Source organism: Musca autumnalis, unplaced genomic scaffold, assembly GCF_047663935.1.
Source record: "Musca autumnalis isolate F117 unplaced genomic scaffold, ASM4766393v1 scaffold_2, whole genome shotgun sequence".
NCBI lineage: Eukaryota > Metazoa > Arthropoda > Insecta > Diptera > Muscidae > Musca > Musca autumnalis.
This window is the reverse complement of record NW_027411755.1, coordinates 94,371,897-94,395,504: the sequence shown is the minus strand read 5'-3', so window position 1 is coordinate 94,395,504 and position 23,608 is coordinate 94,371,897. Positions and strand designations below refer to the sequence as shown.

General features: G+C 37.4%; 1 protein-coding gene and 1 long non-coding RNA gene across 2 annotated transcripts; one reads left to right on the top strand and one right to left on the bottom strand.

Moving 5' to 3' along the window:
- The first annotated feature begins 10,636 nt into the window (after positions 1-10,636).
- On the top strand, positions 10,637-16,884 carry Etl1 (SWI/SNF-related, matrix-associated actin-dependent regulator of chromatin, subfamily a, containing DEAD/H box 1). Its single transcript, XM_073968495.1, has 7 exons — positions 10,637-11,038; positions 11,097-11,257; positions 11,346-12,280; positions 12,355-12,622; positions 13,914-14,060; positions 15,448-15,747; positions 15,822-16,884. Exons 1-7 carry the CDS (start codon positions 10,930-10,932, stop codon positions 16,446-16,448), a joined length of 2,547 nt encoding a protein of 848 aa, XP_073824596.1. The 5' UTR covers positions 10,637-10,929; the 3' UTR covers positions 16,449-16,884.
- Positions 16,656-18,428, bottom strand: LOC141394290 (uncharacterized). The gene is made up of 3 exons (XR_012410320.1): positions 18,313-18,428; positions 18,136-18,254; positions 16,656-16,775 (listed from the first exon to the last, which is right to left on the bottom strand). It is a non-coding gene; the product is annotated as an uncharacterized lncRNA (long non-coding RNA).
- Between the last annotated feature and the right edge of the window lie 5,180 nt (positions 18,429-23,608).

The window sequence follows — 23,608 nt, the reverse complement described above, 5'->3', positions numbered from 1 at the left end:
TGTCTAGAAAGGCAGCCAAGGTAAAGTTTGAGTCTTCCATGTTTTTCTCAATGAAGCCGACCACCTCATGCAAGGCAGACTCAACAGATTTACCTTTAACATAGGCGTGCTGTGAGTTGCTTATAGAGACGGTGTCTACCTGACTCCTTATCTCCAGGTCGATCAGTCTTTCGAGTGTCTTAAGGAGAAAGGATGATAAACTTATGGGTCTGTAGTCTTTAGGTGCAGAGTGACTAGGTTTTCCCGCTTTGGGAATGTAAGTTACCTTTACCTCCTTCCACAGCCCCGGTATAAAAGAGAAAGTCAAGCACGCCCAAATGCAAATTGTAGCATCGCCGGCGTTATGCCATCCGGCCCAGGAGACTTGTAAGGCTTAAAAGTGCTGACCGCCCACTTAATTCTACTTCTGTTGACCACCCTGTCAATGAGTACCAAATCCAAAGGCTCCTGAACTCGGAAGTCGTCACGCTCATTGTTGACAGTATCCTCATCCTTGCAGCCTGGGAAGTGGGTCTCCGCAAGGAGATCAAGAGTCTCAGTGGCGGAGTCTGTCCACGCACCATCTTATTTCTTGATACTTCCAATGGATTTGGGGTCCTTGGAGAGTAGTCGTCGAAACCTAGCTGCGTCGTTAACTCCTTCTACCGACTCACAGAAGTTAACCCAAGATGTTTTCTTTGCCCGCTTGATTTCACTCTTATATTTATTGAAACTCACTTTATAGGAGTCCCAATCAATATCGAGTTTAGTCTCATGCGCCCTGTTATACAGTCGTCTAGTGTTTTTCCTAAGTTCGCCAAGCTCCTTGCTCCACCACACCGGTTGAGATTTCCTCCCAGGATATGTTAGTGGACAGGACTCCTTATGGCAACGAAGAAGAACATCAGTGAGATTTTTTACGGATCAATTGAGGTCATCAACTGTTTCCGTACTAATATTAGGAGTTAGTTGCGAGTTCGTTAGTTCCGTGTATTTGTCCCAGTTTGTCCTTCGTGGGTTCCTATAAGGAATTTGGCGACCTCTGTCCAGAGAGACATTAAAGAATATCTGCATATGGTCCGAAAAGGAACATTCTTTAGATACCCTCCAATTCCTCAGGACAGAGTCATCTAAATTAGAAAGGGTTAGGTCAATGACCTCTTCCCTGTTCCTAATTTTAAACGTTGGATCACTACCCCTATTACATATCCGTAAATTATAAGATAAAATAAAATCGAATATGGACTCACCCCTCTTGTTGGTGTCCTTGCTGCCCCACCGGAAATGGTGAGCGTTTGCGTCGCAACCCAGGATTACGTAACAGGTACCCATCATCTCGTCAAGCAGACGTCGGACACACTGGTTGGGTGGGTCTGGGGCCTCAAAAGGCATATATATAGATGACAGCAGCGTGGCCTTGCTTCCTCCATGCTCCATCCTGACCGTGCATATGTCACCGTTACTGTAATTAGATAGAAAGATTAGATTTAAACTCTTTTTACCTACTATACAAGTCCTTACCTTGTCCCCCTCGGACGCGGCAAAGACGTCGAAGTTGGCATTGTTTAGTCCAGAAACCTTATTTTTATAGATATAAGGCTCCTGGACTAAGACAATGTCTACTTCAGAGTTCGTGAGGGAAAAGAGCAGTTCAGCGGCAGCGGCCTTGCAATGGTGCAGATTAATCTGCAGTATGCGCAGCCTTTGCCGCTTCCCTACCCTTACTGTTTTTCGCGAGGTGGACTCAGTCGAAACCGAACCCATCCTGAACCGAAATTCAGCTTTCCCTCACGTTCTCTTAAGTATAACTCCCCAGGGGGGTCGACCGCCACTCTGGCCACTAAGCCTCCCAACTCGCTACAGGGGACTAGACTAATAACAGTCCAGCCTGTTGTAACAAGATTGGGATTCTGCAACCTCAGCATTCTCAGCAGGATTTCCTTGCTTACCGTAGGTGGGGGAATCCACGCTGAGAGTACCTTTCTGGACGGGATATCCGATAGGGAGACCGCCGCCAGATCAGCTCCTTCCCACAGAGCACCAAGACCACTCACTGTCTGAACGAGAAAGTCTCGCGACCTTTCATTCATGCAGTTGATGACCTTGACACCCTTACGCAAGAAGGCGCTGCCAAGCTGACGGTCTTCCGGATCTTCCGGTCCAGAAACTATCGCAGCCCGAAGACCAGTTTCAAATAGCAACCAGTGACTGTCGCTGATTTTTCCATTTGGATCAGCTCTGTCGATGATTGCTATTTGCAGGCCATCGTCTGTCACAGCAGTTGGTCTACCGTATGGCTTATTGCGCCTTTGACCGCGTACCTTGGATTTAACTTTTCCAGAAGAGGCGGAAACCTTCTCCGTACTCAGTTGCTTCTCCTTGGTCACACGCTCAGCGGCCGCTGCATACGAGGTTGATGGTTCGATCAGCTGAGAAGTCATCGTCTTCTTGGCTGAAGGCTGCGGACCCTCAGAGGAGCGCACACGCTTCACAGATTTACTCTGCGAGGCGCTGTTCTCCCCACCCGAAGACGATATTTCCTTAGCTGGTCCAGCCCTCTCCCTGTTGAGACCAGCATCTTCGATTGCGTCACCCTTGCCTTTTGGAGCAGAATCGGGCTTTGAGGCAGAGTCCTTTACCGCTCGATCACCACTAGGGGTGACTGTTGGCTCAGGGGTGCTCTCAATAGCCTTTTTCTTTACCTCTCGGTTCGGGATAGGCTTCGAAGAAGAAGATTTTGGCGCAGCACATTTACCGGAGGTAGCAGGCTTTGCCTTCTCTACTACGTCTTCCGGGAGGAAGATCCTCTCCACCGGGAATTCGCGATGAAATTTACGAGGGTACATTCTTTCGAACTTCCTCATAAATTTCAACTTGCCCTTGATGAGGTGGACCTCCCTCTCCGAATGCAAGTTTGCATCTCTCCCTACAAACCTGCGGAGATAGGATACGGCACGCTTGTAGTGTCTCGCATCCGATGCTTTGCGGGCCGAGGCAAACTTTGAGCAGCTGTCCGCTTTCGGGTCATCTACCGATTCCCCGTCGTCGGACATCATTTCCGTCGCCTCCTGGCTTTCAAGCTTTTTGTCGGCATGTGCCGACACAGGACCAGTCGGAATACGACTTGCCTCCGGTTGAGTCACCAGGCTCATACCCCCTTCGTCAGGGCTGCAACAATCTACCCGTGTAGACTTGGCCGGGATCACCGTGGTGTCCAGCTCATCGTCAGTCAGAGTAAGATTGTGCAGCAGTTCCTCCGGGAGCATGTCCTCAGTGGTTTCTTCCGGCACAAGCCTTTCCAGCTGGTCGAGGAGTTCCCTACTCTGTCTCTCTAAACTGTCGTCGATAGTTTTTTTGAGATTCGTCCTAGGGTCGTCCCCGCCCAAACTTGCAGTCCTGTCTGCCTTGGACTGGCTTTCACCAGCCCTGGTCAAATCATGATCCTTACGAAAAACCGAGTCGTCAACTTTGGGGTTAGAAACTGATGCACTTGTAGCAGGTACAGCTGTAGGTGCCAAGGCATCCACACCTAAAACAGCCGGATCACAATCATTTGATCTCGACGATACATGGCTTGTGGTCACACCAACACTTGCCGCCGGTACTGGGTTATTAACTCCCTGCACCGTAACTTTAGTCCTTCTTTTTCTTCTACCCATGTTAGTTAATTATTTAAGGGGACTACCCCGATCCAGTTTTTGGTCCACGGGGGGTCCAAAGACCCCCAGAGTCCCCACAATGTGCGGAAACGGCCCCGTCTTTGGTTGCCCTAGGACGATTTCGTTTTCGCACATTGCAGTGACCCCCTTCCCATCCGCCACCCGGGAAGACGCGCCTGGTAGGAGAACGGCAAACTCCCCCAGGGGGTTTCTTACTATCCCACAACAGCCGAAGAGGTCGATAATGCAGTGAAACATGTAACAGAGGTTATGGTGGATAGCTACGAGGCCTCCTGCCCACTAACCCACCCTGGCAGGAGAAGCCAACCGGTCTGGTGGTCGAAAGATCTCGCCAATCTAAGAAAGATTAGCAGAAGGCTTTACAATAAAGCCAACAAATCAAAGTTGTCAAGCGATTGGGAGAACTACAAAGTATCTTTCAATAAATACAACAGTGAGATTAAGAAGGCTAAGCGCAAATCCTGGATTTGCTTTAGTTAAACGATTGAAGGAGTAAAGGACGTGGCCAGATTCCGTAGGGTACTATCAAAGGACCCGAAAACCATTGGTAGTATCAAACGGACCGACGGCACATGGACTAACTCCGGCCTAGAGACTCTTGATCTCCTTGCTAATACTCACTTCCCTAATTGTGTGGATGTATCAGAACACCCTGATGTTCCAAGGATACACAACCACACCACCGTAGATGCGAGTGTTATAGAGGAAATCATTAGTCAACCAAAAATAAAATGGGCCATAAACACATTCAAGCCCTTTAAGTCACCTTGACCAGATAGAATCATACCTGCAATGCTACACAACGCACTGGAGTCACTGATTCCACACATGGAACTTATTTTCAGGGCTTGTCTATGTTTATCATACATACCGGCTCTTTGGAGGGAAGTAACTGTGGTATACATCCCTAAAGCGGGGAAGTCAAGTCACACACTTCCAAAAGACTACAGACCAATTAGTCTCTCCTCCTTTTTATTGAAAACTTTAGAAAGGCTGCTGGATCTTGGCATCAGAGCCAAGCTTTCAGCCACAGACCTAAGTTCCGCCCAACATGCCTACCAAAAAGGCAAATCGGTAGATACAGCGTTAAACGAGGTAGTAGGATATATTGAGAGAAATATGGAGGGCTCGGACTATACGCTAGCTGCATTCCTTGACATAGAGGGTGCCTTTAATAACGTTAGGCTCGAGTCCATACATAAGTCTCTGATAAACCTAGGTGTCTCGTCCACACTGGTCAATTGGATTGATAGTATGCTTAGCAGTCGTATAATCAATTCAAGTATCGGTGGAAGTTCCATCCGGAAGCATGTCACCAGAGGTACACCCCAAGGTGGTGTTATATCATCACTACTGTGGCTTCTAGTGATAAATGAAATACTTAAGGATTTTGATAGGCTGCGTATAAAGACAATCGCATATGCTGATGACGCTGTCATCATGTTTAGCGGGAAGTTTCCGCAGACACTATCAGAACTTATGCAAGGAGCTCTGGTCAAGTTATCAAGATGGGCACTCAACAATGGCCTCGGAGTGAACCCATCAAAGACTGAGCTAGTTCTATTTACAAACAAAAGGAAAGTCAGACCATTTACCCTACCAGTGCTGGACGGAGTTATTCTTGAACTCTCTTCGGAAGCCAAATACCTCGGCATTATCCTAGACCAGCAACTCACGTGGAAAAGGAATGTCGAGGAGCGCACCAAGAAAGGTCTAATAGCTCTATACTCCTGCAAAAATTCCAATGGCAAGAGCTGGGGTCTGAGACCAACGGTAATCCACTGGATATATACGACCATTGTACGCCCACTTCTTACATATGGCTCTCTGGTATGGTGGAATGCTCTCAATAAAACGACATATCTAAACAAAATGAACAGCGTCCAAAGAGCGGCATCAGTCCTAATCACTGGTGCTATGAGGAGCACTCCACAAGCTGCCCTGAATGTGCTACTGGATCTACATCCGCTAGACCTAGTAGTACAGGAACTGGCAGCAATGAGTGCACTTCGCCTTAAGGAGCTAGGTTCATGGCGCAGTTCCGAACACGGAAGAACTGCAATTCTACGTCGATTCGGACTATCAACGGCCTCGGGGAACATCAGTGATTATATATCACCACAAATGTCCTTCGAGGCAACGAAGGTGCACATACCCCACAGGGATGAATGGACACACAGTAGCCAACCTCTAGACGGTATAGAGATCTATACTGATGGCTCTAAGATGGAAACAGGCACAGGAGCAGGTGTCTACAGCAAATCCCTTGGTCTACGACAATCATACAAGCTGAACGAATATTGTAGTGTCTTCCAAGCCGAAGTTTTTGCGATAAGACAGGCCGCGGAACTGATAAACAACTTGAGAGGGGAAATAGTTGGACCGGTGACTATCTACGTTGATAGTCAAGCGGCTTTAAAATCACTCAAATCCCAGTACATCAAGTCCGCGGCTGTTCTAGACTGCAAACACGCTTTGGAGCCACTAAAATCAATCGTCACCTTGTGTTGGGTCCCAGGGCATTGCAACATCGAAGGAAACGAGCCAGCCGACGAACTGGCACGCTGTGGATGGGAGTCACAAACCATTGAAATCGACTACTCCATCAAGCCACCACTGTGCCATTTCAGGAAAACAATAGAGCAAAAATGTCGGGAGAAATTCTGCCAACAATGGCTAAACACGCCAAACTGCAGTATATCAAGGGCAATCTGGCCAATCCCCTCCAAGTCAGGAACCGCCTCACTGCTCTCAATGAGGAAATCAGACCTCAAACTAGCAGTGGGGATCATCACGGGTCACTGCAGAATAGGATCCATGATGAGCAAATGGGAAGCAGACCACACGGCTGACTACTGCAGGCTATGCAAGGATGAGGAAGAAATAGAAACGATCGAGCACCTTTTATGTCGCTGTCCTATGCTCCTTTCTAGAAGACAACGCACCATGGGTGTGCACACCATCCATGCTCTTACAGCATTCTGCCAAGCAGAGCCGTCGGATCTTTTACACATGTCAAAAGGCCTAAAATGGCTCCAACGTGCTGAGAACAGGACAAGCACTATCCCTACATAGTAGCATTGTCAACCACGCCCGAGCTACAACTTACTTCTATTATCAAAACTACAATTTCACTACTTCTATATCTAACCTCCACATCTACACTCTCATCTATAATCTCTTTCTACTCCTATAGTTGCATCCGAAATTCACACCCAATCTGCAGACATCGCCTATACATCACTACATCTCACCCGTCATCACCTTCAATACCATCACCACCACACCTGAACTATTGGATTCTACGCTTTTACAACCACATCACTCACAAGCTCCGTCTACCCACAGCTACTATCACACATCCACATCTCCTATATATCGCAATCACAACCACAATTCGTTTCAACCTTCAGGATGATTACAATGGACCCCAAGGTCTCCGAGTGGAGTGGCTGCTATCACAGCAGCTACGCATCCTAAAACCTAACCTAACCTAGAATGTAGTGCAAGAAAGAAAACAACCAATGTAATTATTCTACAATGTGCAAATATTTTTGCTAAAATATTTATATATTTGTATCTTTGTTTTTCTTTTAAAGTCAAAACGCCCATAGATTATGGTCGAAATATTGGCAAAATAAAAAAAATCTTAAAAATAAAAACAAAAATTTAGTTTTTATTTCTCTCTGACTTCGAGCCAAAAAAATATAAGAAAAAGATAGTAATTTAATATTTTTTTACATTGTTTACACATTTTGATACTAAAGCTCTGTTCCAGAACTAAAAAGTTTTTACAATTTTTACCACTTTTACACATTTTGCGTTCTCGTACACAAAATTTATATGAAAATCGTTTACGACTTTTACAACTTTTACGACTTTTACCACTTTATAAAGTACGGGAACAGGCCATAAATTTGTTGTTGCAGCAATTGACCATCTACCTTGTTTATTGTGTTCCGTGAAAAGAGTTGTAATTTTTGGTACTTTTTGAAGCAAAATCACGAAATGAGATTTCATTTTTGTATGTGAAATCATGATAAATGTTGCTTGATTCCGCGCGAAGTCACGAAACGTCTTCGAAATCACGAAACGACGCCGAATGTTAACCAAGCATAAGCAATGGAATTGACAGTTGAAATCGAGTGGATTTCGTAAATGTAAACCAAGCATAAATCGCGAAATCCTCAAAATCACTTGATGCGCTTTGCTTAGGCCGCCATCAGACCATCTGCTTTTTCACATGTATGTTGTCTCTTTGGGTATACTAATATACAGAACAGCTGATTTCATACATGTGAAAAAGCAGATGGTCTGATGGCGGCCTTAGGTTTTTGCAATTTCCGTAATTTTTCCCTTCCCGATTTCTTTAAGAAATTTGTATGGGAAAGCAACTTTTGACAATTCGCTCTTTTTTCTAACGTTACCATTAAAAAGTACGGGAATGCAATGAAAAAAATAGCATTGTAACAAAGTAATTCAATATTTTTTTTACATTTGGTCTGTTCCTTTACTTTTCAAAATGGTAAAACCGCCAAAAGTAGCAAAAGTTGTAATCTGCTTCCATATGAATTGTATGGTGTCTGAAGTAAAGGAACGCTTTTCGAGTAAAAAGTTGTAAAACTTGAAGATTCTTGCACGTAAAGGAACAGAGATATTGTTTGCAAATGTTGATACTAAAATTTTTTGTTGCAGCAATTGACCATCTACCTTGTTTATTGTGATACGCGAAAAGTGTTGCAAATTTTGGTACTCTTTTAGGCAAAACAGGTTTGTATATCATGAGTACTGTGATTTCGATTTCGCTGAAATCACGAAATGAGATGATGTCATTTTTGTATGCGAAATCATGATAAATTTTGCTTGATTCCGCGCGAAATCACGAAACGCCTTCGAAATCACGAAACGACGCCGTATGCAAACCAAGCATTGGATTTGAAAGGTTAACTTACAGAAAAGATCATGCACTTTTGAATATTTTATTGCACAAAGTCTGTTTAATTTTTAAATGGTTTTATTTAGCTCACCCCGTTTTTATACAAAAAAGTGTAGACTTTGGCACTACGCCAACTTACGGCAACTAATGCTAAGTTTACATTTACGAAATCCACTCGATTTCAACTGTCAATTCCATATCTCAAACGTCAAATGAAATCTCATTTGGATTTCATTTTACGTTTAACCTATGGATTTGACAGTTGAAATCGAGTGGATTTCGTAAATGTAAACCAAGCATAACGGTATTTACAAAAACTAATTATTTTCGGTTGATTCGAAGTGCTTTTCTGCCCAAAAATAAATTCAAACAAATAGGTTTGGCCCATGGCACAATTACCAAGGTAGTGGTATCACACCAGCTGTTCGAATATGAAGTGTCAAATCCCTTTATAAAAAAATATTTCTGTTGTAATTTCCCCAACAACATAAAGAAAATTTTAAAATAACATATTACAAATATGTCGATGCCACTACCTGTAGTGCGATTCTGTAACTCTCTACCGATGGAATTAACGACAAATGTCGATAGTTAACGATATTTGTCGGTAAGTGCTATTCTGTATACAAATTTTAACGATTTTTATGTCGGTACTTATCGAAAATCATCGGTCAGTTACCGACGAAAAAAAAGGAGTCGTTAAGTCTACCGATATAAAAGAATTTTCATATTTTAAACAAAGAATCAATGAAAATCAATTTTTTAAGAAATGATTTTGGAATATATTTCATGGCAAATAAGAAGATAAGCTGAGATACACTTCTTTCCGCATTAAAAAGAAAATTCTGCGACATATGGAGGATCCTTTCAATCTAAATAATAGGAAGCGTATGACATATTAGAAATGGATACATTTTATAAAATAATGTATGAAATTGCGGGAAAAATCTCGGAGAAAATAATAACTATTTTCAGTACGAACAAAATATTTTGAAGGACATATTCCGTAACAGTTGCTAACCATATAAAAATGTATTGGTGGTTTCGATTAGCATCACATTAAAAGAAAGAAGAATATCACCATGGTCGTCATATTCCGTGATAATACGTAATTCTGATATAACATATCAATATACACAATTTAAATATTCATGTTCAAAATATACATATTAAATGTTAGGATTTTAAATCTTCCGTTTCAAACAATTCAACCAATTTGTCGAATATTACACCATGTTTACATTAGAACTTGCCGGGTTATGAGAATTTATATGTACTATATCCAATGGATTTGACAATTAAAATCCACCGGAATAAATAAAAAATAAAGTAAATATAGTTATATGTATGTAAACGCAAGCTCTGTTCCAGAACTAATAGGTTTTTACAATTTTTACCACTTTTACACATTTTGCGTTCCCGTACACAAAATTTATATTAAAATCGTTTACAACTTTTACCACTTTATAAAGTACGGAAACAGGCCAGTAGTTTTAACTACGATTTTTAATAAACCCACTGGGTTTCAAATGTCAATTCCATGGCTAATATTTCAAATAAATCTTTATAGAGAATGTAAACCCTGCAAAAGGCTATAATATAAACATGTCCTAAAGTTGAATTTTTCTACATGTAATTTGAAACATACATATTTTATATACAATAGTGATTTAAATAATTTCATTGGAAATTTGAATTATGTTAACTTTACATGAGCATTATTTCGTTTAAGGTGTTATTTTTCCTATTTCTCGTAAAACAACAAGAAACGTTTAAAAATTAGAATAATTTATATACTTCGTATACGCTCTTCATTTTGAAATGACGTGCATCTTCTTTTAAATTCCGGCATTCTACCGATATTCGTCGCTAAAATTTTTGTATCGATAACATTGAGTTACAGAATAGCACTTTCGGTAATTCAACCGAAAATTTTCGTTAATTATCAATATCGGTTCGGTAGAAAAAATGTTACAGAATCCCACTACTGGTCGACATGCCTTGGTTTGGCCAAAAAATCCCGATTGAAACCATAGTGCAATGACAGAAAGTATGAAAGTGGCACAAAGTTAACCAGTTTATAAAAATGTGGCAACGTTGCCAATTGTCGAACTATACGAAGAAGAAAGAAAGGAATCTGCAATAAAAAGAGAATTGATTACAAGTGTAATAACATTTTAAACGCCGTATCCTCTTACAAAATTAAAGCAAAAATAAATTCCTCCGTCTAAATGATTGAATGAGACACACTAGAAGAGTTCCATATCTATACTCCATAATTTCAACTATCCACTTTAAGTAAGTTGTTTTGATACAAATAATTGAAGAGAAAAAATGTCGGAGTCTGAGGTAGCAAAGCCAACATCTAAATCATCCGTTTCTGATTTGCGTCAGTTTCGCATCAATAAAAATGCTGCCGCCACTGGGCAACAAACAAAGACGGGTAAGATCATGTTTATCCTTTTTGTATAATGAAAGTGATTACATTATTGGAAATTTAGAACGCGTTCCTGGAAAGAAACGTATACAGGTTATGGCAGATAGCGACAGTGACGGCGCAGATGGCAATTCACCGAAAAAAGCAAAGGTGGAACTCACTGTAAAAGAAAAAGAGGAACGCTTCCTTGCTGCCGCTAAAATATCGACGGAATATGACACAATGGTAAGTCGCTCGTCATCTATAAGCTATTCGTATTGTGCTAATTAATAATTTCTAATGCACATACAATATAACTTACCTATGTTTATAGGATATACAAGATGCTTTGGTTCGCAACAACTGGGTAGTGTCAGAGGCATTGGTTTATCTGAAACAAAAATGCACTCCCAAGAATAGAGGAATGGGAGCTCACGTAGCTGCAACATCTACGCCTAAGCAGACCAACTCTACAAATGGCAATGCAAAACATCCCCCAAAACTAAGAAAGCCAGAACATTCGGATTCGGAGGCAGATGATTCTAACGATGAAGAGTATTCCAAAAGCCAGGTTTATGACAGTGATGACAGTGATACAGAAGGTTCGAAAGAAATGACTGGTCAGCGTAAAAAAGTTTTTGAGTTTATGAACACTGCCTCACTAATTGAGTTGCAAACTGTTAAGACTTTGTCTGAAAAGAAAGCCAGCTTAATTGTAGATTTGAGACCATTCAAAGATTGGGCCGATTTGCGACAGAAGTTGGTCTCGAACAAAGCCTTGTCAGCAGATCTCTTAAATAACGCTCAAGAACTTATCAATAAACAGAATAATGTTGCCAATATATTGGCAAAGTGTAACAAATTAGTTCAACGGCTGGAATCAGCAATAGAGGCTGGAGCTGGTATTGTTGAACAACCAAAAATACTGAATGATAAGTTTAAATTAGCCGATTATCAGCTAATAGGTCTAAATTGGTTAACAGTTATGAATAAGCAGCAAATGAATGGTATTTTAGCCGACGAGATGGGATTGGGAAAAACAATACAAGTTATAGCATTCTTGGCATATCTCAAAGAAAATAATCTGTCAAAAGCGGCTCATCTAATCGTTGTACCATCTTCCACACTTGATAATTGGGCAGGTGAAATAGCAAGATGGTGTCCTAGTTTAGTTGTCGAAAAATATCACGGCTCGCAGGAAGAACGAAGGCGAATGAGAATTCGATTCGCCAAGGAGGGTTTCACTGGTTTTGATGTATTATTGACAACGTATGTAGCTTCATTAAATTCGCTCTACAATTGTTTGATTATTAATTTTCTCTGGCCTTGTTATTTTCTTTTAGATATCACATTGTTTCCAGTACACCCGAAGAAAGAAAAATGTTTCGCGTTAGTAAGCTACATTATGTGATTTTCGACGAGGCTCATATGTTGAAGAACATGACTACACAGCGATATGCAAATCTGATTACAATTAATGCAGAAATGCGTATTTTACTCACAGGCACACCATTACAAAATAATCTCTTGGAATTGATGTCACTGCTCTGTTTCGTCATGCCAACATTCTTTGGTAAAAATGTGGAGGATATAAAAAGTTTGTTTGCAAAGGTGAGTTTAACGTATGTATTTCTCAAAGTAGTGTTCATGCATACTTTTCGAAACCATTATCGAAAAGAGAACTTACCCAATCAGCTACACTTAGGCGGTGAGCCCCACTTGTAAAGCCCCAAAAAGGCAAATTTTCATGATTTTTTTCCAAGAAAACTGCCAAACTTTTTTGGTAGATAATTTTTTCTTCTGAAAGAGTATGTTTTAATCTAGTGTCTGATTTTTTTGTTGAAAAATATTATGTGGTTTTGTGGCAAATGGCCGTCCGCGAAACCCTTCTTTTGTAAAACCGTTTTGCGGCGCCAACTCTAGCTCGAAAACTAATAAAACGATCGTCATAACGTCACCATAAATGACCGAAGACGTAACCGACACGAACATCGTAATCTGATACATAAAGCTAAAATACATGCTCAAGCTTCTACGTTCAAAAACAACGTTGCTATTCAAGAAATGGCATTTTGGAAAATGGGATAATATTGCAGATTTTGTTGTAATGGAGGATCTCAAAACTGGGCCGATTTTTTAAAAATATTTGATTTTACTGAAATGGTGGACCAAGAAAATCAAAATTTCAATTGTTGGCTTAAAAAAGTGACGTTTTCTGGTCATAAAACGGGCAAAAAAGATTTAAAAATAAAATCGATCGATGAAGGACAAGTTTTTATGATAATAGGTTTGTTAGTTTTGAGCAAGAGTTTTATATGTTACATACAAAACACAATAAATGTTTCCCTTCCAAAGCTATTATTTCAGGCAATATTATTCTGATCGACTTTCCGCATATTAAACGCTACTTCTACTTTAAAATAGGCAATTAAATTTTTTTTCGATTTTCTGAAATTTACAAGTGGGGGTCACCCTTTAAATATTTTTAAAGTTTATGCCACAGAACAGAATCGCAGAACATATAAACCGTGTGTTTGATTGCTCTGGTACACAAATATATTACCACGATCTACTACGATCCGAATTCAGATTCGTTCGAATTACTACAAACCTCCTGTTATCAAAACTAGTCACGCTTGTAAGACTTTTTCTCCTTAAGAAACGCGCAAATGGTAAAAACAAGTTGAGCTTCGAGCTAATATTAATTGGGGTACGCTCGTTGAGTGTAGAACATATTTTCCAGTATTTCAACGAAGAAAGTTAATTCAGATTAAAACTTATGATGCAGTGTATTCAACGCCGCATGCATTTTTGTTTTTTTAGGTAGAACACACACTAAGATATTAGATATCTTATTCCTGAATTTTATTTCTTTCTTTCAAATTTATTATTTTATTTTCAGAAAAGTAAAGTGGACAATGGCAACGAGGAAATGTCACAATTTCAGGAGACACAAGTGGAGAGAGCCAAACGCATTATGAAACCATTTGTACTAAGACGTTTAAAGAAAGACGTTCTTAGCCATTTACCTAAAAAGTATACATACATTGTAAGTCTGACGATAATTATAAATTAGTCTAAAAAATGTACATCTTAATGTCGGTGTGTCCTAGCCACATTTTTATTTTACGTTCTAAATGGAAGAATTAATGTTAAAACATTCTAATCATAAACTTTTTATTCTTGCCTCATGTTTTTACAAATATTTATTAAATCATAAAATAAGCACAAAACTTTGCAATTGATTCAATTACAGTCGAAATCGCTTATAACGTCGGTCAAGGGACCGACCAAAATCGGACGCTATAAGCGATAGTCGTTATAAACGATACTTATAAAAGAGGTGAAATTTTATTATGTATAGTGACTTTTGGGTATAAATATGTTGTTTTATTACTTTTTCATCCATATACATACGTACATATGAATGACATAAAAACAAAATAATAAAAAAATAACTATGTATATTAAATTCATTCTTCAGCAGATATATTACGTTAATATGGGACACGGTTATCTGATTATCTTTAGTTAGTTTTTGTTAGTTTGTGCTATTGAATTCCAACATAAGTTTTAAATTTAACTCAGATCTGAGTTTTGAAAGGGTCTTTAAAAACACATTCTTCTGTGTAAATAAATTTTTGAAGTGTTTCTATAGCTAGACACGTCTATGACACTGACAGTAATTAAAATTCTACTACAGAATAGTATCCTCAATTTCTTAGTTAGAATTGCCTTCATCTTCCAATATTATGTCGTCATTGAAAACATTGTCATCAATGGCAACTTATTCATCAATATCTTCTACGTGCAGGGAGAATGAAGATAAATGTCTTCAGAATCGTTAAAAGGGCCATTGACAATCGCGCATGATGAAAACAATTAGCAATGGCATACGACGTTACATTTTTCCACGCTTCATCTAACAATAACACGACATCCAACACATTTGATTTTCTACTTTGATCCTTTTTTATTCTTACCAGGATAGTGGATATTTTCCGATTCCGCAAATGTGTTTTGAATACACCTTGGTCCATAGGTTGAAAACAAATGTGACATTAGATGGCAAAAACTCAAGCTTTATTGATTTGAGAGCGCATCCATGGGAGTCGTAATTCAGTGGTCCAACCCTATCTTCGAACATGTTGCGCATATGTTACATACACATACATACCACAAAATGTTGCGAAAATGTGTCTTCTTTGCATGGTTCGACGTTATAACCGATAGCAAAATTCAATTATTTCACAAAAAATCGACGTTACAACCGATATGACGTTATAAGCGACGACGTTATAAGCGATATTTATTTGTGTGGAATATAAAGGGCAGAAATTCGGGACTTTTGGATTTTGTCATTATAAGCGATATGACGTTATAAACGACGACGTTATAAGCGATTTCGACTGTATTATTTTTTATTTATATTTTAGAATAAAGTCGCCATGACAGATTCTCAAAAACGTCATTACAATGATTTAGTAGAATACTATTCGAACAATCGTGGAGAAATTTGCAGCGGTGAGCGGGCTGGCGTTTCAATTATGGTAGAAATGAGGAAACTAGCTAATCACCCACTATTGGGCCGCTACTATTTCAGTGATGAAAAATTGCGCGAATTTTCAAAGCGATTAGCCACAGTTTCTAGCTACAAGAAAACAAATCCACAATACATATTTGAGGAAATGGCTGTTATGTCCGACTTTCAAGTATGGCAATTATGTAACAAACATGTAAGTTAAAATATGTCAAAACTTACTGATTTGCATGCATACTTATAACCTAATATGTTTTTTCTTATCCACAGGAACTCGACGATGTCATTATACCTGATAGGCTTATTTGTGATTCTGGCAAATTTAAACATTTGGATACTCTGTTGCCGAAACTAAAAGAGGAGGGTCATCGCGTTTTGATTTTCAGCCAATTTACTATGATGCTTGATATTGTTGAACGATATCTTGATATTCGCAAACATGGTTACTGTCGTCTGGATGGGTCGACGGCCGTAGAGGAACGACAGGATATGATAAATGACTTCAATGCCGATTCAGAAATATTTATATTCTTATTGTCCACCAAAGCTGGTGGTGTGGGTATAAATTTAACTGCTGCCGATACATGTATTATACACGATATTGACTTCAATCCATATAATGATAAACAAGCTGAAGATCGTTGTCATCGCATGGGTCAAACAAGACCTGTGAGCATTTATCGCTTAATTTCAGAGGGAACCATTGAAGAGGGTATGCTGATGGTGGCTGAGGAAAAATTGAAGCTCGAAAAGGATATAACATCAAATGATAAGGGCGAGGTTCAAGAAACAAAATGCGTTGTGAGGCTACTAACAATGGCGCTTGGTTTGGACAAAGAGGAAGAGGAACGATTGAACAAATCTATAAACAGCTCTTTATCGTCGCCTTCCAAGTAAAACCGCCCCAAACATAATCCATTGCTATAATGTTGCTAAAATTCAATTGTTTAATATATTTTTTATTTATTGGTACAAATTAAATTCCGTCACTCGCTACTTTTTCGCTATATATTTGTTTATTGATTTTCACTACTGTTACATTTGTATTATTTTGCTTAGAAAAAAGCATCTACGTAGGATGATTCCCCTTTCAGTTGTTTTTATGAAATTTATCCCATCCGTATATCCTTTTCATTTGTTGGTATTTAAGTATGCTTCACAAAAAACACAATTATAACAATTGAATATTCATCACCATTGAACAATTTCATGTTATGGAAATACCTAAAGAAAAAATATTTTATTGTAAGAATTAAAAAATTCCAATACTTTATTAAGATCAACCATATACTATAAATAAAGATTACTAAAATAGATGAAACCAGCCACATTATGTGATTTTGTGTATTGCTATGCGATTGATATCGATATTGGTCATCCATTAATATGCGTATACGTGCTGAATATAAGTAAGAATTTTTGCTAGTACTTAACATGATCCTTCTAGTTAAGCTTCTCAATCCATATATAGCCATCGATTATTTCCATAACGTAATTAAAAAAATGTGTGCAGCTATTCTCAAAAGAAGTGACCTACGGTCAAAAAAAATTTTTTTTTTGTAACGAGGAAGATAATGCTTAAAGGTACTGACTGAATCAGCACAACTAAGTTGGTAGGACCATAAGAGACCATACAACAGGACCAAACCAACCACATTGAATCACGAAGGTTAAAAATGTTGTAAAGCGTCAAGTAAACTATTCTTTTTTATTTTTATTAAATTCATGTCTTGCTTACATTAAAATTTATACATAAAAAGATAGTTTAAAAACATTCATATACAATTAAACATTTATTGCAACACATACATAATATATACATACATACATATTATGTACATAGTTTATACTAAGGTAATAAATGGTAAAGGTTTTAAAGGTCGATTTTATATGAAATTATGCCACAAAATTCATATAGGAGAGTTCAATAGGGAGAGTTCACAATATTTAAGAGTAATCGGGTATGTTCTGACACAAACTTCATCTCTCACTTCACGCCTCACGCATTTTGTTCACCCCATTTCCGCTATTTTTTTTTTTTGCGAATTTCTTGGGATTATGGGGTCGATTATAGATAGCAACCCAACCCCAGTTGCGTTGCCCACAGCAAATTTAGTAATATAATTTTCTATTTCTGCATTAAAATTTATACTATTTTGCAATTAAATTAATAGCTGAAGGTTCAAAATATTGACATTGATTGAATTTGACAAAAATTTCCGTCTTTTTACTTATTTTAATTGCATGATTTTCTCTTCTGGCAACGCAACTACAGTTGAGTTGCTATCCATAATCGACCTCTAAGATTCATTGGGGTATTTAAAAAGAAGAGTGCACTCTAGTCCGTCCATAAAATACTCGGAAAAATAAGCGTAAATGGGGTGAACAAAATGCTTGAGGCGTGAAGTGAGTCTCAGAACATGGCCGAATGTTTGAAATTCGTATTCCTTGAATATTTAGAATTGAAAATGCACCATATCGCGGACTACGTTTGGAATAGTTCCTATACAAAAGTTCCTCCCGGTTTTTGGTATTTTGAAGTTTTTAATTAAATTCTCTAAAATATCTTTTAAAAGAATATTACCCATATAGGTTCAGATTACCACATCCTATAAGATAGATCTTATTTTAATGGTATTTGATGTACAGTAATCCATCGAGGCATTTTATTCAGCCCAATTAAAGTTAAATGTAAAGTTGTTTCTAAATAAAATAAAAAAGAAATAAATTATGAATATCAACTCCCCGTGATTTGTCTCACCTTTTCCTTTAAGTTGAAACGGCAGAAAGTCAAATTCATAATAACCCTGATTAATTCAGTATTTTTCTCTATAAATTTCTAATGTTTTGTGTATGAAGGAGGTGAGCACGCGTTTAGAGTCTCAGCTGTGTTCAAAATAATAGGAGTGCCCATACACACCAAGGGAATGGTCAAACAAACATGTTTAAACTTTTCCATTTTGGCCTATTTTGTATTTGTTTAACATTGTTGACATTCCAACTCTCAATTCATAAGCAAAAATGTGGCAATTTGTTTTAAATTATTTACTGTTTACACCAACATTATAAATCGTATTAAAATTTTTTGTTCAAAAAAAAAATAGGAGTGTGGGTGAAACAGGATAATAAAAATATGTTTAGTTGAGTTTAGGACCAAATTTGTAAATATTTTAGTTGATAGTAGCAAATCCAATAGATTTGAAGGCTTATGAAAACAAAAGACCTTTGGATGTTGGCCAAAAATAGGGGCCTAATTATGACATTCGATTCGATCGAGTATTTGCCAAAGACATAGAACTGTAAAGATTGGACATAGTGCATAATGCAGTTCAATTTTGCTATGTCAATGTCAAAAAGTTTTACAAAAATAAATCATTTTCTACAATTTTCTAGCACAATTTCATTCCGAAATTATTACCCAAAGTATTATTCAGCGATTTCAACAAATATTTACATTTTTCAGTAATAAATTTGTTTTTTAGTTTTTGTTTTAAAATAAACACATTTTTACCATCTAACTTCTTAATGTTCTTTGAAGAACACGAGGTTTTTATAGTTCGATTTTTTCATTCACGAGCAAATTCTCGATCGAATCGAATGTCGTAATAAGGCCCCAGGCTACTGTCCTTGCAGCGATGTTTCCCAAAAATTGAGAATTTTTTGGGCAATTAAACTGATTCCATAGACAAAACCATTAGTGATTAGAGTTGTTTAACCCTCTGGGTGTTACCTCAAATATTCAGCCTTATTACGGTTGGCGTAGTCGTAGACGTTGTCGTAGTTTACATTTTCTACGTAATAAAAAATGATATAGATCGAAAAACTGATTTTTTTTGGTTTATAATTAACATTTATTTTTTTGATACGACAAATTGGTATTACGTATGGGGTTGAAATACGAGAAAAGAGACGTGACCGATTTTTGTTACGACTCCATATAAAAATAAAATAAAATCAATTTAAAAATAATTTTTAGGCTATACTTATTAAAATATTTCATTTCATTTATTTATTTCTACATTGTAATATAATGAAGCCAATATGTTATCTATAGCTCTGTTCCTTTACCTGCCTGAGGTTACCATTTCTTACCATTTTTAACCTGCAAAGCGTTCCTTTACTTTAGCACGCATACAATTTATATGAGACCAGTTCACCACTTTTACCATTTTTTGCCACTGTTACCATTTTTTAAAGTAAAGGAACAGACCATATATATATACAGGCATGTCACAGAAACGAATTCCGATCGAAAGTGGAATTAATTCCGTATTTAGCTTCTTCAGAAAACGAAAAACGAAGAATTTTTCGGAATGAAACCACTTTTGATTTTGCAAACGGAATTGTATTTTTAATTTTTTTAAATTTGCCACTTTAAAACAATCTAAAAACACTTAGAAATAATAAAAATGTTGTTTTGTTAACAAATTCACATTTAATTTCATATTTAAACTAAATAATGAAGTGTTCCGATTTTACAAAATCGATCGGAATCTGAAGAAGCTAAAACAAAAACGATCGAAATGAAATTACGGAATTGAAACCATTCCGATCGGAATCTGTGACATGCCTGATAAAAGAGCAGTGAGGTGAGGTATTCACTGACTGACTGACTGACTGATTCATCAGCGCCCAGACGAAACCGCTGAAGCTAGAAAGTTGAAATTTAGGGTGTAGGTTGCTGTTGGTGTGTAGGGGTGAGATAAGGCTGGGTTTTTGGAAATTCGACCTAGAAGTGTACGAAAAGTACTAAAAGGTACTAAATATGGTACCCTTGGTATTAGGCAAACGGGAAGAGCTAAAATTCTGAAATTTGGAATCAGGGTAACTGATGGAGAGTTAGAAAGATGTACCAAGGGGTTTTTGGAAATTTGAACTACAAGGGTACGAAAAGTACTAAATGGTACTAAATTTAGTACAATTTGGATTTGTGTGACCGGATAGAGCTGGAATCCTGAAATTTGAAATTAGGGTCAATTGCGGAGAGCAACAAAAAAAGGTTTTTGGAAATTCGAACCATAAGTGCACGAATAGTACTAAATGGTACTAAATTTAGTACAATTTGGATTTGGGTGAACGGATAGAGCTGGAATACAAACATTTGGAATGAGGGTCACTGATGAAGATTAACAATGAAAGGTTTTTGGAAATTCGAACTTTAAGGGTACGAAAAGTACTAAATGGTACTAAATTTAGTACAATTTTGATTTGGGTGAACGGTTTGAGCTGGAATACAGACATTTGGAATGAGAGTCACTGATGAAGAGTAACAATGAAAGGTTTTTGTAAATTCGAACTATAACGGAACGAAAAGTACTAAATGGTACTAAATTTAGTACAATTTGGATTGGGGTGAACGGATAGAGCAGGAATCCTGAAATTTGAAATTAGGGTCACTGGTGGAGAGTAACAAAGAAAGGTTTTTTTTGAATTCGAACTATAAGTGTACGAAAAGTAATAAATGGTACTAAATTTAGTACAATTTGGGTTTGGGTGAACGAATCGAGCTGGAATCCTGAAATTTGGAATGAAGGTCACTGATGGAGAGTAAGAAAGGTGTACCAAAGGTCGAAAAGTCCTAAATGGTAGTGAGTTTAGTATGATTTGGATTTGAAGAGCCGGAATCCTGAAATTTGGAACTAAGATTACTGTTGGAATATAGAATGGAGAGATGGAGGTAGCTTTGGAAAATCGTACTAATGTACACGAAGCAGTACTAAATGGTACGGAATTCGCAATTTGTATTTACGTGAACAGATTACTGTTGGAGTGTAGGATTGAGGTAGTTTTGAAAATTCGGAAAAGTGCTAAATAGGACTACTTTGTCTATAAATTGGGTTTAGATGAACGGATAGAGCTGAGATATGAAAGTACATTTTGGAAAATCGTGTACGAAAAGTGCTAAATGGTACAAAATTTGGTACCTTTTGGTATTTGCTATATGGTATCGAATTTTGTACAATTTGTGATTTTGTAAAGGGTAGAACTGGAATTTTGAAATTCGGTATTAGATTAGCAATTGGTGTTTAGAGAGGAGGTAGGGAGTTGGTTTTGAAAATTCGTACTTATTTATACAAAAGGTACTATAATGGGTTTCAGGAGAACAGATAAAGGTGGAAAAGTGAATTGGGGTTAGGATATATGTTGAATATAAGGAATTAATTTTTGAAACGTTTACCTATGTGTACGAAAAGTTGGGTAACATGTTGGTACCAAAACCATTTTGGTATTGTGTAAACAGTTAAAGTACTAAATTTGGTGTTGAGTGTAGGGACAAATCTGGGATTATATAATTTGGAAATACGCTATTTGTACAAAACATACGAAATGGAAAAATATTTGTTATGAAGATCACTCTAAAATTTGAGACAAAGTTCTGAGTTTGAAAAATTGTACTGAATATTGTTCCATTGATTTGATGTTAACGTCAAGGCGTTTCTAAGTAGTGTACTGAAATTAATTTGTCAAACGTGAAGTATCTTTTCAAAAAATGTTTTTTGTTCTGACTGCTTTGGTATTTTAATTTGAAACCGTGGTCCAATGCAACAATTTTGTTAACTAGAAGTTATTTACCTCATGATAATAAAAAAGCCTAAATTGAAATGCCTCCAACAAATTTTTCATTATATACGGTTGACATACCCGTGCACATTAAGTACAAGTTTTTGTATAAAAGTTTTTCTAAACTTTCATGCCACAAATTCCGAATTTCCGTTGGAAAATGTGCAGAAGATCTTCAAAATACTCTAAATCTTCAAAAAATCTCTTCTAATAAACGTGGATTTAAGTGCACATTTTTTAAATTAAACTTTTATATCCAAATTTAAAGAAAATTGGACAATATAGATTTATTCTTCTTTTAAAATACACTAATACCCCGTTTATATATAACCGGATTTAACAAACCGACTGGGTTTTAAATGTCAATTCCATTGGTTATATTTCAAACAAATCCTTATAAAGAAGGTTAACCCTGCAAAAAGCTCTAATATAAACAGCATATATGTAAGTTAAGAGGTACCGTTATATGGGGTATACGAAAACGTGGATTTTTATGGCCATTGTGAATGCCGAAAATTTAACGGACCTATTCAAGTTCTGGGCGAAACCGCTAAAGCTAGAACCTTGCATTGTAAATGTGCGTGAAATTCGTACTGGAAGGGAATGCTGTGTTAGTGAAGTGTTAAAACCAGGAGTCAAATCTGAAATTTGCCATATGATACGTAGTTTTGGGAATTCTAAATAAAAAATATGGTAGTTGTGTAGGGATGCGATACGGCAGATTTTTTTTTTGTAAATTCTGACTACAATCGAAAAAATATTGGTAATAAAAATAGGCCTTAGTACAACAGAATCTCCAGTATTCACCATTCCCGTATTAAATATTGTTTATATGTACTTTGTTCCCTTTCCGCATACGAAGTAGCGGGCATTTGTTAGTATTAACTATATACATAACCCTAAAAAAAACAAAATTATTTAATTTATTTAAAACTAAATTATTTAAAAACCCTAAACTAAGCAAAAATATCATAAAACTTATGATTCAATAATTCATTTTGTTGGATCCCACAAACAAACTCCATCTCACCGCCAATAACTATTACCCTCAATAGCAAGAAGGAGAGGGAAGAGGTAGTAGGAACCATATCCACACACAATTCCTAAAATTCATTCTTAACAAAGCAGAATGAATTTAGAAGCTACTACATCAAACGTCCTTGGAAAACAACTAAAATAAATACAAAATTTTATTAACTTTGGTTGACTTCCGTATCGTCAGTTGCTTTACAAATGACTGAAAATTTGCGAAGTATGTCTCTTAACGCCGTTATGCTTAACAACTGCGAAACTACATGTTTCATAACGTCAAAAATACACACTTTTAACGCAGCAAACATGTATCCTTTTTTATTTCTGATGCATTTAGTTGCATTTTCGAGGAACAATGTATGAGTGTGCAACTGAAATATTTTAACGAAGTTTAAACAACACAAAGCAACGGAAGCCAGCCTTTATTTATTTTCTTAAGATTTAACTTGTGTTTTATCAGATGA

Bases quoted from the DNA above. Each gene is read 5' to 3' on its own strand.
- Etl1 (XM_073968495.1), top strand. From the start codon at position 10,930: ATGTCGGAGTCTGAGGTAGCAAAGCCAACATCTAAATCATCCGTTTCT. The intron at 12,281-12,354 runs GTATGTAGCTTC...ATTTTCTTTTAG, and splicing joins TTTGATGTATTATTGACAAC to ATATCACATTGTTTCCAGTA. The intron at 12,623-13,913 runs GTGAGTTTAACG...TTTTATTTTCAG, and splicing joins TAAAAAGTTTGTTTGCAAAG to AAAAGTAAAGTGGACAATGG.